This window comes from Thunnus maccoyii, chromosome 4, assembly GCF_910596095.1.
Source record: "Thunnus maccoyii chromosome 4, fThuMac1.1, whole genome shotgun sequence".
NCBI lineage: Eukaryota > Metazoa > Chordata > Actinopteri > Scombriformes > Scombridae > Thunnus > Thunnus maccoyii.
Window position 1 is genome coordinate 1181817 of NC_056536.1, and position 16974 is coordinate 1198790.

Sequence of the window (16974 nt, forward strand, 5' to 3'; positions counted from 1 at the left end):
AGAAAGTGCAGATGGAGTGGAGTAAGTGCGGATGCCCGGGGAAAAGTGTTATTAATAGCTGCAATAGAACTTCCCACAGCCTGTGCTCTCTGTTAAAGCTGCTTCTCGTCACTTCCACTGGATTTGTTTGATGCACTCTCTCCATCCTCACTCTCGACCTTTTTTTTCTTTCAGCCAGGCTTACTCTGGAAATTGCCACTTTTTTTTTTTTTTTTTTTTTGCCCACAGTGGGTTATGCATATCTTTGGGAAACAGGATATTGACTAAATACTGCCTTAAACTGCAGATGAAAAGACTGCATCAGTCATTGTTGATGGGAAGCTCATCACAGCTGGTTACCTGTCCCACCAGTCACACCTGCACTCCTGCAGTCAAATGTGTTTCCATATGTGGACGCCTCATTTATTATATGTATTTAACATACAATTTATAATATATTTACAGTGTATTTTGGAAAATATCCTACATATCTAATTTGTTTTATTCTATACAGCATCTATTGCACATCTGTCTGTCCTGAGAGAGAGACCTTCCTCTGCTGCTCTTCATCACTTTATAACATTTTTACCGTTAAAGTGTTTTTATGGAGTTTTTCTTTATATGAATCAAGGGTCTAATGTTGTAAATTGTACAGATTGTAAAGCCCTCGGAGGCAAATGTGTGATTTATTATATTATATTATAAATAAAACTGATCTCCAGAATATTCTGATTATTTTGCATCTTTTCGTGTCCATATTTTCTAAACATTAACATCGAATAAAATAAAAATAATCAATCTATACTCTGTCATATTTTGTCATACTGTATAATATTGAAGACAAATGAAAATATATATATGTGGACTCATATCTTGTATGTATAAATATATATTTGTAAGAAAACACAGCTTGAGTAGAGTTTTAATTATTTAATTATAAATGAGCTAATAAAGAAATCTGTATAAATCACAACATTTTGTGTTGTTTTTATGTGTTTTTATGAAAAGCTTTGTGACATGTAGCATGTAGCCTGCATCATGCTGTATATTTGCTCATCTGATGAAAACTCAGCGTAAACGTTGCTCATCCAGTAACAACAGTCACACCTCCGTCATTCACACCGCTGCAGAAACACACTCTGACTCTGCTGACACGCTGTCACCGTGCCAACAAAAACAAATGAAATTAATATTTAAAAATGCAATCTAAACAACATGAGAGGAGGCCCATAAAATCTCATGAATTTGCGCCGCAGGCTCCACACCACGAAGTGAGCGGCTGAAAGATGAAAGTGAAAAGAAATAAAAGGCTCAATTTAATCTGCTTTAAAGCCCTTCAACAGAACGCATGTGCCTGGAACTGTGAGAGTGAGGGCTGATAGGGGATAAATATATTTCTTACCATGCCTTTGAGCTATTACACCCCTCTCCAACACAGACGCCTATTCAACAGACACCGGTTTCATTAGCAGCTGTAATAGGCTAAGTCTTCAAATGATTAAATGCCAGGCCCGGATGACAGAGAGACACAAGTCAGGCTGATCTTTTGAAGAATGTGAAAAGGAGGACAGTTGATAGCGCTTTGAAAAAATAAAATGTCACCAGCCGAACCAGTGGTCAGGAAACACTGGGAGCTACACCCCTTAAGTCTAATTAACGGACAGCTGATCCAAGCAAAGACAAACCCAGTGTGGAGGTTATTCTACTGCGTCTGTTGTCTGAATGAGAGCAAAGCAGCTCAACATCGTATTAAAAACTGACCTGATGTGTACAGTTTGTCCCCAGAAAACAAAACAATCTCAAATATTTTAAAAAGGGTTGTATTCAATGTAGCAAACATTTATAAAAAATACCATAATATATATAAGCTGCTGAATTTTAAATATGTCTCCAGTTGAATTGCAATTTTATTGCAACCTGAGAGAAATGCCATTTAAAAAAATCACGTTTAATCATTAATGTTAAAGATTTATTTATAAAATAATTTCAGCCTATTATGGATCAAATTTAATTGTTTTGTTCCTTTAAATTATTTAGGTTATTCTCTGCACATTTCGTTTCCTATAAAACGTTAAAGAGGAAGTTTCCCGGTATAAATATATTTTTCTCTCCTGCTGGCTTCATCGTTATGAATCGTGTCTGTTTGAATATTATCGGGTTATCTCATTAGTCTTTCTGTCGGGCTCGGCGCCTCCAAAGCAAATGAAATGTTTGGATGTGAGCTCCTACACAGGCCGCTGTGAGGTTGTGGCCCCTGGCCTCTGGATGTGAGCGGGGTCCCTGTCGGGGCCGCCTGTAATTGATATTGACTGGCACATCCGTCATCTGTCAGCATCGCTTTCAAGGAAGCGTTTAAGCAGCCCCACAGGAGCCCGATCCATGCCATCCCATCATAAATAATTAAGCGGCTCCTGTGTCTGCTGGGAAAACAGCTTAAAGGAGGAAAAAGCGAAGCGACAAAACGCCCACTTAGGCCCAATTTGTAGACAATTCATCAAGTAGACTGTAGTCCAACCAGCTGTCCGCACAGTTGTGAACTGCTGGAAGCAGCCTGGCTGTGCGCGGTGGTCCTCTGGCCTACCTTTGTCGCCCAGGATGCCGTCGATGCTGTGTTTGGTTTTCTTTTCTCCGTCCTCATCCTTTTTATCACACTCGTCCTCCTCGTCCTTTTTTCCAAATCGAGCTCGGAGAACACGGCTGATCGAGCTCACTGCGAACATAAAGGCTGCGTCAGTAAAAGGCCAAATAATAATAATAATAATAATAATAATTACATATTGTTATTATTATTATTTATAATAATAATAATTCTTATGACATTCGTTCCGCTTCCTCTAACCTCTGTCTTCATTTTCAACAGTTTTGTTCCTTTTATTCATTTGAATCGGAAAATAGCGAAGGATGAAAAAAAATAAATGAAATGCGGCTTACCAGAGGAGGCCTCACCTGAAGGGACTGTGCTTCTGTCACACACACCGTCCTTCAGCAGCTTATCCCGGATCTCCCAGCTGAACATGCCGGGGTTGTCCCGCTTGTACTCCTCTATCCGCTTCTCCACGTCCGGCGTGGCTACCTGCTGCAGGTGGGACAGAGACACACGTGATGAGCTCCAGCTGCTGCGACGTTTAAGGCCGTAAACACAAAGCTCATAATTCATTCAAAACTGTCATCAGGCTGGAGGCCTAAATAAATAAGCATACACAATTCTACAATTATTTAATTGCTTAATTATTTATTATAATTATTATCGTCTTTTTAATATTAATATTGTTGTTGTTGTTGTTGTTATGGTGGCTCTTCTCACCCTGGGCTTGCTGCCTCCTATCGCTCCGGGCCGGATGGAGCCGGTCTCCTGGTAGCGGCAGAGGATCTTGGAGACGCAGCCGTGAGAGACCCGCAGCTGCCGGGAGATGACGCAGGGCCGGATCCCGTGGTGAGCCATCTCCACTATCTTGTGTCGGATGTGATTGGGCAGCGGCCGGCCGTTGATGAAGACCCCGCCGAGCTGGTTGACCCGTCCCTGGCCCAGAGGAGTGGACACTGCGGACGACACAAGGCCACACTGAGACGGAGCTTTCTTACTCTAACATTCACTCATAAGGAAAATATCCCCATTTAAATGTTGTGTTGCTTCTGTATATAATTTGTTGACATGTTAATATTAATTAATGTAGGCCTCGTAGCCCTTTTCTAATTTTAACACTCAAGTGTAGAAACAAACGCATTTTTTTCGTCAACAGATTGACATTAACCGGATGGCTCTTCACAGCTCCGTCCGACCCTGAAGAGGAGGTGAAGAGCTCCGTCTGTCCGTCTTCATTATTCACCATCACGCTGTCCAAATATTGATGTAATCCTCTGCTTCTCTTCGCTCTTTTCTGTTTCATTTAAATTTCCAGGCGCAGGACACTTGAGGAAATCCCGTATCTTTGCCTATAGACTGTCTGGATTTTTCTTGATGTTTAGATTCTTTTTAAATTAGTTGTCGAAATGGTCACTTAATGTTTAAATAATTAAGTGCACATAGCCTGTAGGCCTGCAGCTGCCTGTTTAGCCTAAACATCCTTTAGGCTAGGACCTTTAATATTTAGCCCAATAAGCTAATATAATAACTTTTTATTAGGCTACAATTTTAGTAAGCTAACAAAGGAATTTTAAATATCTGAAAAAGTTGTTTTAATGCGAGTCCTTCATGGCAGAAATAAAGCAGTTTAGTGCTGTATATATAGTCAAGGCCCGGGCTATTTGTCAAAGCTAAAACTCCTGCAATGAGCTGACATGTTTATGTTTAGCTAGCATATTTTCATTTTTCAAATTGAATTGCAAGTTTTCAGTCTCCTCAAATCCTTAAAAAAATCTCTTCTCCCCGAGTGTAAAGGGCCCAGCAGGCTGCTCCGCGGGGGCTGTGGAGCCGGGTCCCCCAGCTGCTGCTGCTGCTGGCTGAGTCCTACCTTCCAGAGGGAATCCGGTACGGGGATAGTTCTGTCCGGGAGCTGGGCGCATCATTCGCGGTACCGTTCCTGGCAAAGACGACATTATACGGTTAAAAAAAAACAAGGTACAAAAAGAAAACAAAAAAACACATGGACAAGTTTAGCTGTCCAGTTCAAGTATAGACTTGTTGGTCACAAGTGTTTTGAAGGTGGAAAATGTCTGACGGTCCAGTGTGTGTCGGAGGAGAAAAAGGAGATTAAAAATCAACATGAAAGCCCTCAGAGCAGTCAAGCTAGCAGAGCTCGTGGAGCAGGTTCAGATGAAATTCGGCGGCAAAGTGCAGCGCTGTGTGTGGAGCGGCGGGGAGTCCTTACACTGTTAATGTGTTCACAATATGGAGCTGCTCTGTGTCTGACATGAGCTTATTTAAACCGGGGTGCAGGCTGGACCACTTTGACGGTATCCCGGACAAGTCTGGACCAGGCGGGCTCGAGAAGGGGGGACGGGTCGCGAGCACCGATAGGTTCGTGGAGCTTTCTCTTATTCGACAGGGAAAAGCTCCAACAAGTTTCAGCAGCCAATGGAAGCGAAGGGATAAAGATGCACACACACACACGCACACACACACACACACACACACACACACACACACACACACACACACACACACACACACACACACACACACACACACACACACACACACACACACACACACACACACATTGAAAGTCTACATCACAGGCGTATAAAACACACAACAACACTGCCTCCACACCAGCACAGCAGCCTGCACTTCACACCGGGAGGACACAACATAAACACCTGTCATATTTAATGAAATCTAACGCAATAAACAGCTGCTAATCAGTGTTTGTTGAGACTGTGGCAGAGACGGATGTGATGCTGCTGCTATGATGGGAAGAGTTTTAATTATTAGACTATCTACAGCCAGAGACAAACAAAGAAATAATACAATTCAATATCAAATAAAAGCAAACATTATGCAGTAATACAGCGCAATCCAATATTAATTCATCTTTACTTTGATTTACTTACTAAAATATTTGAAGCAACTGTCCAGCTGTCAAAATCCAGATGAAAGAAAAGTTAATTAGATTTTTTTTAAAGTTATATATATATATTTATATTTGTATACATGCAGATGGGTGACAAATTAAAGGAAAAAGCGGTACAGGTCTGTCAGGCTCTGTTATACTTTGGGGGGCATTTTGCTGGCATGGTTTGGGTCCACTTGTCCCCTCAGAGGGAAGGGTCACTGATAATCAATACAAAGTTGATGTGAGTGATCAGCTTTATCCTATGATGAAACATTTCTATCCTGATGGGAGTGGTCTCTTCCAAGACAATGAATGGTTTGATGAGTCAAACATATGTTATGACCTTCACAGTCACCAGATCTCAACCCGGCTGAACACCTATGAGAGATTTAGGACTGATCTGTCTCCACTCCACCATCATCAAAACACCAAATGAGGGAATATCTTTCTGAAGAAGAGTGTTCATCCCTCCAGTGGACTTCAGAGACTGTAGAATCAATGCCGAGGTGCATTAAATCTGTTCTGGTGGCTCGTGGTGGCCCAACACCTTCCTGAGACACTTTATGTGGTTTTTTTCCTTTAATTTGTCACCTCTTATTGTGTTACTTGTTTTTTTTTTTTCTTTTGAAGAACCAGTGTGGCCGACCCCCAGTACCACCTCCCCCACTAAACCTTCGCTCCTCTTCTGTTATACTGTATGATCATTATTTCATACACTGAGTAAATAACACTACATTATGAAGACATGCAGGAGAGGATCATATAGTAGGAACATCTTACATTAATAAAATACATTAGAATACAATATGAAATATACAAAAAATATAATTATCTAATAATAAAAATTAAAAAAAAACAGAAATACCTAGAAATAATATATAATACACACTATAAATATTCTACAATGATTCACTGTGATACAATTCAATAGTACGGTGTTTCTGTTATTTTGTCCATTGTCTACTGATGACATTTATTTTTATATTGAAAGTTTGACCAGTAAAAAACCACCAACATGTTTCTGATCCATGAACACAAAGCAGATCAACACAGAGCAGACACAGTGACAGATACTATATGTAACAACATTATACATCATACACTCTATCTGACATTTTAACATAAATATTATGTCCTTTTTAGATTAGCTTATATTTTACATAAATATATTATAATATATTATTTTCAAGAGAAAACTAAATATGATTTCTCTTTAATTCTCACATGAATCCATCCGGAGCAGACGAGCTCAGCTCCAGTCTGGGTGTGTCATAAATTATTCTGAGTCTCAGTTATGAAACTATGCAGCACTTTGAAGTAATTATAGGATTAAGGGAGAAACTCCTCTTAAAATCAAGTGATAACCTAAAAGATATGAATAATATCAGTTAGAAAACAGTGTGTTAATAAAATAAGGTGAAGAACAGAGCAGAGTGAGAAAGCTCATGTATGTTTTATTATAACAGACTTTACACACAGAGGAGAACTAACATCAGTTTCCTGTGTGATGACGTTTCATTTTAGATTTTAACTGCATTTTAAATCGTACACTCCTCCTTTGTGTGTGTTGAAACTTGTAAAAGGAGTGTTGATCGTCGTAGATGAATCCTCATACAGTAACAGACTCTCAACATCTCATCAACACCAACTTTGTTTCTCTGTGTTTTCACACACAGGGCTTCTTTCACCAGTTCAAGTACAATTATTTGATTGATTTATCTTTACTTTACTCTTAAATTCAAAATGAATAAAAACTGAAAACAGAAACGTGTCCTGGTGATTACACAGCCGCATGCTGTCATCTTGTTCCTAAATCCTTCTTTATTTACTTCTTTACAACATTTTGACTACAAATGACCTTCTACATGTAAATGAAGGTAAAGCTGTGAGCACACCTGTATAGATCATTTATCACCACACATCACACATCATCTGTAAACTGGATAATTGATCATCTCCATGTGACGACCATACGTCCAATTATTCAATTATTAGGAATGATTACATGAATGTGGTGAATATCACCTCAACTTTACATTAAAATGACATTAAATGCTTTTCACACAGACAAGAACAAAAATGAAGAATATCCTTCCAATGCTCTCATATTCATGTTTCCAGATAACAAACAAATCAACAAATCACACATGTATGCTCATGATGAAGATCAACCAGCATCATTATGACCTAAAAGTAAAGGAGCAGGATGCTGTTTGGGATCTTTCATTGATGAGAGCATCACTGTGTTAAAAGCTCAGAGACAAAACCTGAACAAATAAAACCTCTAGAGGTGAGAAAACATGTTGTTGTCTTCTACTACTACTGTACTCGTGTTAGATGCTGCAATAGTGAAGTGGTGACTGATACTGATGAGGCTGTCTGGTGAATAATCAGCTGACAGTGGGACTGTGCTTCAGCTGAGGACGACCTTCAAGTTAAAGGTAGAGTCAGTGATTGTGGAGGAAGCTTGTTCAGTCTCCTTACAGTCCGCTACCTGTCTGTTCTGAAACAACACTATTAAACACTACTCCAGCCAATCAGCAGGGGGCGTCGGTGCTCATGCACAGGACAGGGAAGTCTCCCGTCTCCAGCAGCCGTTGAATAGTGGGGGGACTGGAGAGAGAGGCTGTGGCCACTTCACACAGAAAGTGTTTTCTCACAGTTTTTTTACGCTCAGAGTCTGTTTCTGTCGTGTTTAGTGAAGCGTAATCTGAGCAGCCAGCTGTTTAAATCACACAAATATTCTGCTGTATATGTGTTTTGAACTTATTAACTGTATCAATGAATCCTTAAATACAAACACTGTGGATTTGCAAACTGTTTTGCTTCAGTAAGTCTCTGCTGTCTGTCAGCTTGGTGAAGGTTTGTCCTCTCTGTCCTCTCAGCTGACAGACGGCGGACAGACGGTGGACAGACGGCTGCTTCTGTGGACGGAGACGCTGAGCGCAGCCAGAGTGAGGAGTGCGGAGGCTGCAGAGAGGTGGAGAGTGTGGATCATGATAAAGTCTGCGAGGAACAGAAGTGACTCTACAGCCGACGCATCGCTCTGGATTCTGACATATTTCTCTTATGGTCGTTGCCATGGCGATGTGCAGCCATGAAGTTGGGGGGCGGAGCCTCTGAAGGAGCATGAAGAGAGGGGTGTAGGTGTTTAAATACCAACAATCTCTCTCCAGAATGACTGACTCTTCCTTTAATGTTTCGCCTTTATTTCCAGCTAAATGCAATCAGAGAGGAGACACCAGATGAAGACCAGAGACGCAGCACAGTGTTCCCATAACCACAAACACAAAGACCCTTTCAACGTTTCATTTTCTGCTTCTTTGACAGAAAGTCTGTCATGTTCTGAAGTAAGTGAGCTGCATTCACAGGAGTTCAACCTCGATGTAAGAACGTACAGTCCAGTTTATAGAAGAGGGTGAGTTCAGTGTTGAGTTTGACACGTTCAGCACTAGAGGGTGACAGAGATCCAAACTATCCACACAGAGAAGAACAGGCTGTTAATGCTGCTGCTACACTGTAAATGATTAGATATGATTTACTGAAAGACCTTATTAAATGAATGAAACAAGTGAAGAAACAGGACAATGGATGGATGGATGATGCTGATGCTGTGTGCTGTTTTTAACAGTACAGCTTCTGATAGAAATCGCTCATCTGTGGCTGATATATAAAATGTTTCAAATGTAAATATTTCAAAAAGGCTGTTGTGGAACGTCGTTCCCATGATGTTCCCTTCATTGTTTCTTCATTCTTGTGAATTACTGTAAGGTTTTACCTCCTCAGACCTCTAAAACTGACTCAGATAATCACTTTGCGGTTGACTGACCTGACCCAGATACTGACAATGAGTCACAAGCGGACTTTGTTTCAGTTTAAAGGGTGAAGAGGCAGAGAGGTGGAGGACCACTGCTGCAGATACTGACAGAGTTCAGCCTGGCCATTGATAAAATAACATCTACATCAGACATACACAGACATGATTTGTTGGTTACAATGTAGTAAAACAAGTGAGTGAAATGACAGACAGTTTAAAATCATAATGTTGAACTCAATGCTAATAACAAACTAGCAGCGCAGCAGAATAGCAGCCGCTATGAGCCACTGATGAGTTTGTGCTGACGGCAGAGCTCCCATCTGTCCAACATGTCCTCCGCTGACACACTGTCCTGCAGCCTCCACATCATGTGATAGGCTGGTTGCTTGTTTCTGTATTAATCAGTTAGATCAGGCTCGCCTTCACAAATGCCAGAAAGAAAAGAGTCCGTGTGAGCCACATGAAAGTAGCGGCCCCCATTTACCACGCAATGTGTCGATTGGTTTCACTTAATCGATCTTGGTGACTGAGCCATGAAATGTGTCTGATGCCCCCACAATGCCCCAGTTCATCAAACAGCAAGAGGCCTGGCCGGGCCAGTTTGCTCCAAACAACATGATTTTCACCTCCTTTGAAAAAAAAATCATTTTGTGAAATGATTCTGAGCATTTTATTCAAAACAGAAAAGGTCTGTATGCTGCTGTATATTCATATCCACATGACTCAGAGTCAGGAGCAATTTAGACCTTAAAAGGTTAATAAACCTAATAAAATATGATTTTTTAAAAAATAATTGAATGTATTTACTCTTGAAATGGAACAGTGAATTAGTTGAAACCATGCAGTTGACCTCTTCTCCTTTCTTGTCTTTTCTTTCCATCTCTTTTGTTCTGTCCTCTGCTGTCGTCTGGACGTATCTGACAGCCAGAGTGATGCTGCCTCTGCTTCAGGAAGCATGGAGGTCTCACTAAACAAGTGAAACACAAACGTTAGCTCAAACGCTAATCCAATTTCAAATGGAGGGAATTATTTCCATACAATTTCAACATCCATTTGTGAGTTGTGGGGTGCCACTGACTGTTTTGGCCACCATAGCCAAACCTCAGTAATCAAGATTATGAGTGGGCATTTGCTACAGAGACATGGCGTGTAAGCTGTCGGTTTGCAGGGGCTTTGGCTCTCAGAGTAGCACAGCAGTGTGCCAAACAAAGTCTGATGTGTGGCTGACATCTCAGTTTAACTTCAACTGATCCAGGACATTTGGAGTTCACATTGTGTCTCCATGTGGGTCAGGAATCACTTCATCCTTCTCATACCATCTCCCTGGGTCCTGAAGGCCCCCGGCAGCAGGGACACACACCGACTGCTGCGCCTGTCATTCTACCAGTAAACACTGGAGACTGGAGGTGAAGAGTAAACTGTCTCAGACCCCAATCAGCTATTGAAGTGGACACATCTCCATTAATTGTCCGTTTTGTTAGATGACTATATTTAGCATTACTGAAGAGAAAAGACACAAGTCACACTGAGCTCAGTGACAAATACAAAAATAAAGTCAAAGATTTGCAAAAGTTAAAGGCGACACTGGAAACATATCTAATTTCTTATGGTTGGGTATTTTTTACTGTTTGCTGGCGTGTTACGGCTCAGTCGAAAGCATCGCTAACTTGTTTTTTCACAGGCGATTACAGCGAGAACAAGACGGGCTCACAGGCCAGCAGAGCATGGGACCTTCATGAGGCTGAGAGCCACCTCTGGGATCAATGTTGCCATTTTGTTGATCAAGCAACGCAGATCCACCATGCAAGATGCATTTCGTTTGCTAAGTAGCTGTCTGAAGCGCCTATTCATTGAGCAATTTTTCACAGGAGTAAAAGTGGATAGTATGATGATGATGATGATGCTGAGTGGTTGAATAACATGTCCAGTCTACACGAGATCTATTGGGTACATTTGGTACAATGTTTGTATTATATGAATTAATGGCTGAACTTGAAGGTTTTCACTCTTTGTGGCTAAGTTGAACTTAGGTCTGCACCACTGAGGCTTTTCTATTACTTCAACTGTACATTCATGATAATAATAAAAATACAAATTACTTCTAAATGACTTTCTATAGGGTGACAACAGTAGCTTGTTTTGACATGCTAATGATTAACACAGAACTGTTAGGAGCAATAAAACATGTTAAAAAGATTAAAAAAAACTCCAAACTATAAATATTCTACAGTTTCAGTCGTCTCTTTTAAATCTGAGTTTAGCTTAGAGCTAGCTAACAGCCTTGGGCCTTGTTCTTTGTATGTAGCTAACGGGGTTAGCTTGATTTGAATGTTGATTTAACAAACCTGGACTGAACTGTCTTCAGAGAGAAAAGTCCTGCTTATAAGGTGAAATACGACATTTCAAGATGGGAGTATACATGATAAAATAGGCTTTACAATAAAAAGTGCTAATCTCAAATATAGTTTGGGGGATACTATGAACAAAAGAAATATATACAACTAGATGTTTGTGGTTGATCAGACTATGGAGCCAGAAAACGACATCTGAGGATTTGTCATTTAAGCACTATAACACATGAATAGTTGCATCACTAGAATACAATCTGGTTGATTACTCAACTTCATTTGCTGGAGATTTGTCATACAATTTAAGCTCTACAGTTTAATATGCTCATTTTATAGTTGTAAAGTGTGTAAAATGGTTCCTCGGCTTTAAATGAAATCGTACTGTGCAGCTGTCTGTAACTACAAACACCATGGCAACCAATCAGGACGACCAGCATGTGATCAGTGCTCAGCCAATCACATGAGTGCTAACCTCAGACTCACAGTGTGAGTCAAGATCATTTTATCTGGATTGGTTTTAATGAGTCTGGATAACAGGAGCCTGATCAGATGAATGTATGAACAGGAAAATAAAACTACTTGCTTCATAAAAAGATCAAAACAAACCAACCAAGTCTTCAAGTCAACATTCTGTGCGTCCGACCATTCGCCCCAAACTTCCTCCTTCCTCTCTTCAACTTGTAACATCTGCCTTTACAACTGTTATTTGTCACATGACCACAAGAGGTCGCTGGTCAGGAGAACCTCGTGCACGTTGTTGTGATCGTTCAAACATGAACCTGTACAGATTGTTGATAGTAAAGACGACACGGAGCAAGTTCAACTAAAGCTCAATCATTTCTTCTTTTGTGGTGACGACCGACAAATGTACATGTTGATCTAACAGAGAAGTTTCCAGCTTTAACCTTCTCATCTCTGTGTATCAGTGACTAGAAGGACGGAAAAGTCATGTCTTTGTGAAAATGATGATTGTATGAAAGAATATTCATGACCTTAAGATCAGAGTGTGATGAATTCATGTGAACTCAAAGCCTCCTTACTCTGTTTTTGTTTTGTTTTTGCTTTCAAATAAATCAGATGATCATGAGAGGTGACATCACACTGACAACAGGTCAAAGGTCATTGACCTGGAGTTGGTGGAAAGATCGAGGAGGACATTCACATCTGACCCCCCCCCCCCCCCCCCCCCCCCCCATATACCGTCATATACAACCACCTGCTATCATGTGACTCTTGTTTCGTAGGTCACATGACGATAACTCTATTCACTCATGTTGACTATGAGATGTGGTTAAAAGTGCAGAAAAAGCGAGTAAGTGGACCTTGAGTTGAGATTCAGTAGTTCTTCCAGTAACTAGATTAATGATTAATGAGTGTTTTGAGATCTAATAAGTAAAGTATCTTTCAAATCATGTTATGTTCTGATTTATCTGTCCACCCAGAAGAGCTTAAACTGATCCAAGTCATCGCTGTGTGTGTGTGTGTGTGTGTGTGTGTGTGTGTGTGTGTGTGTGTGTGTGAATGGGGTTCTTTGTAGACATATGAATGGACACAGGGGAACATGGAGACCAATGAACGCCCAGTTATTCTTCTTCTCTTGTCAGTGACACTCTGAGCGTTACTGGCCGACTGTCTTTCTGACAGCAGAACAGATGAAAACACCAGAATGTGCTTGAGGAAATAAATGTGGTGAACTTTCCTGTCAGGTTGCATCATTAAAGACAGCGACACTGCAAAAAATCTCCTTAACCAGCATCAAGCTGACGTGCTGCAGATCTTTCTCTAGTTTTAACAGAAATAATGAAAGTCTAGCAGCTCTGTCTGGTTCTCTGAATGAAGCCACTCAGGAACATTTTGGTCTCAAGTGTTTAAGGGTCAAATTATGTTATTTTGCTCTTAAAACACTTAAAAGAATTAAATGATACAACTCATTTTAAACATGCAAACCTGCCGGTATAAACTAGAACCTTGATGATAGAGGTCGATAATGATACGTATACTATCTGATATCAATATATTGGTCAATATATTGATATATATATATATATATATATATATATATATATATATATATATATATTGTTTTAAACATTAACACACAACATAAATGTTTTTTCCCTTAAATTAGGGAACTGAGACGTTTTTTAGTGCAAAATTATAAAATTATACTGGTCAGTAGATCTGCAATGATTAGTCGATTAATCAATTAATCAATCAACAGAAAATTAAAAAGCAACTACTCTGATAATCAATTCATTCATTTTTCAAGCAAAAGTATCAAACATTTTCTGTGAATTTACTATTTTTCTTTGTTATATACATGGTCAATTTCACTTTTTTTTTTTTTTTTTTTTTTTTTTTTTTACAATTTTTCAACATCTCACGTGATTAATTGAGAAAATAATCAGCAGATTAATTGATAATTAACTTGTTTGTTGCAGCCCTGTTAGTCAGTCCGGTCTGGTGGACAAAATAATAGCAACACTGTTTCTACATCACATCAAACAAGCCTTTGACATTTCTCTCCTGACATTTACTGTCACTGACACAATATATCTATATAAACTAATATATAACTAATATCAGCCTGTCTGAGTTAGTGGTCGCGCTTCAGATTAACTTTAACATGCGTTTAATTCACATACAAACATGTGACAGATGAGTTATCATATCCTCCTTTAACTCACTTCAGATCTAACATTGTCAACATAACTGAGGCGTCTTCTATAAACGTTCCTCTTGCATGTCACAACATATTAAATTACATATAATGTTGGAAACAAAGCATGATGAGTCCTGATAATGACGAGGTATGAATGAAGCAGTGAAGATTGATCACAGCGTGGTCCAGATTCACACTACACACTCTATACAGCGTGTGCTGCGTACTTATCGTCATGCTAAACTGTTTTAGTAGCTACAAGGAGACGCTCAAGCTACCAACCAGACGTGACGTCAGGCGTCAATCAGTCTGTGACTTTGAGATGTTGCTGCCAATTAAACAAAATGTTGTTTCCTCAGATTTAACACTTGCTTTGTTTTCTTTCTGCAGCGTCTCATCACCGCCCACAATCTAGTAGAGCTTTCTCCAGCTTTCCTTTAGTGGCACCAACAGCACATTCAGTATCTCAGTCATATTTAGTCTGCATTGTGTCTTCACAGAGCAGTGGAGGTGGATGTAACACTAATAAAAGTTACTTTTAGCTTCTTTATACAAAACTTACTGAGAATGTTTTTAATCCTGAAGATTATTTCCAACAAGTTCACACATAACTGCTGACTGGTAGGTTGACTGCAACTGGTTTCAGTCAATCAAATTTGATGTTTTTCAAGATCCAGTTTGAGTTAATATGTTTGGTTTTAATGATATATTGACTGAAATGCATCAGAGCTGTTTAATTTGTACCTGCAATTGAAGACAAACCTTCATTAAGCAGATCACTGCGTAAAGAGCTCCTGCAGTATTGTTCTGTTGGTCCAGAGATATGTGAACAATATCTTCTTCATTGTCTTGATCTATGAACTGTATTTAATACTAAACTACAGACTTGTCTTTCTCAGTATTGAACCATCTTTATCTTCTGTTTCAGTAATGTGACCGAATCATTTACACATAGTAGAGTCAAAGTTACATATTGTTCCTCATAAGTCAATAAGTTATTAATGAAAAAGAAAATCAAGATAAAAACTGAGACTGTGTTCAATCACTAATATACTCAAAGTCAATGAAGGTCACATGTAAGAAGAAAGTAGTGATTTAAAGACACAGTCTCAACCTGAACATTATAACCCTCTGATAACTTCTCTTATGATTTGGACTTATATAAATAAAATGACTCTTATACTGTTACATGTACTATTCACAGAGTTGAAGGATAAACCTGCTGAACCTTTAGAAGTGGTTGATGTGAGTCTGCAGCTCAGCTCAACACTCACAAACACACAGATCTTCCTCCGCTGTGATTATAAACTACAGATTAATAAATACTGATGATTTATTCCTGCTTCCACTGTAAGTGAGGTTAAAACATGGCTTCCTACATGGTTATGTGTCCTCTTCTGTCAGTTTTAGTTTGTTACCAGGTGGCTGTTTAGGAGTCAGTGATGTCACACTGCCATCTGCTGGCCAACGAGCACATTCTCACATCTGTGATCAAACATCTGGACTCCATCAGCATCACAACATTCAAACTCAACACAAATCAATGACTTCATGGATACCAACCATGTCAACGTGATCATTTTAGTTTAGACTAAAGAAAAGTTTAAAAAAAACTATAATTTTGGTACAAATACAAGACAAGATCTGATGTGTCTCAGTTATGTCAAGAGTTCCTATTGACCAGTTTTAAATTTGTACCGAATTTATGAGGCCAATATTGATTGATTGATTGATTGATTGATGAATGAAATGATATATCAGCTATTAACACTGATGATCATATTCTTGTGGAGGCACAGCGACCTGCAGACTGTTGAGACTCGCTGTGTGCGTCTGTCTGGTGTTTTTGGTGTTTTGGTGCAGACAGGCGGGAACTTTATTCAAATGAAGCAGCGCAGCTGTTGTATTTCTTTGAAATTTGATCCTAAATGTTGCGCTGAAAGTAGACATTTCATAACCTTGTGGCTCAACGTCAATCAACACGAGCAAACTAAATACTTCCTGCACACATGCTTCAATAACTGATTAATGCTTGAGATGTAAAGAAGGTTTTTCAATTAAACTCTCTCCAAACAAAATAAATGAAAATAATGTTTAACGTGGATAAAGAAGGAAAGTGAGTAAATCAGTCTGCAGTGATCTATGAATGAATGTGGGCACCATTACGCACCGCTCACTGTCCATCAGCAGGCTGATAGTGTCTAACACACACACACACACACACACACACACACACACACACACACACACACACACACACACACACACACACACACACACACACACACACACACACACACACACCTCTACACACAACAGACCGGTTGGTTATAACGTCAGTTCGCAGCTCATCAGCCTCTTTTCTTTTTTGTTTTATTCTATTATTATTTTATACAAACTCTGTCGTATAACATTAATTACTAAAATAAGTAAATGTGAAAATTTAGGAGATGAGACACATGAGAATTACGACACAAATATCATCAGAGCGATGTGGTCGTACAAACAGCTTCACCACATTATTACTAACAGATGATAAATCACAGTCAGTCTGCAGGTTTATGGGATGTTTTCATGTCGCTGCGGCTGCATGAAGACGTGGAGACGCAGAACAACAACCACACTGCTGCTTGTTGAAGCTTTTTGTTTTAATATAACTGTCTTTATTTTATG

At 39.5% G+C, this 16974-nt stretch overlaps 1 protein-coding gene across 5 annotated transcripts in view; it reads right to left on the reverse strand.

Moving 5' to 3' along the window:
• The window catches only part of LOC121895699 (paired box protein Pax-7-like), a 61604-nt gene extending 56660 nt beyond the window's left edge, over positions 1-4944 (reverse strand). For 2 of the 5 annotated variants that reach the window (XM_042409111.1, XM_042409115.1), the window contains exons 1-4: positions 4431-4781; positions 3284-3519; positions 2911-3055; positions 2561-2689 (exon numbers count right to left, since the gene is read on the reverse strand). In XM_042409111.1, the coding sequence (XP_042265045.1) occupies positions 2561-2689; positions 2911-3055; positions 3284-3519; positions 4431-4515 (595 nt within the window). In that variant the 5' untranslated portion in view covers positions 4516-4781. The other 3 variants (XM_042409113.1, XM_042409114.1, XM_042409112.1) reach the window with 3 other exon arrangements.
• Positions 4945-16974: the final 12030 nt, after the last annotated feature.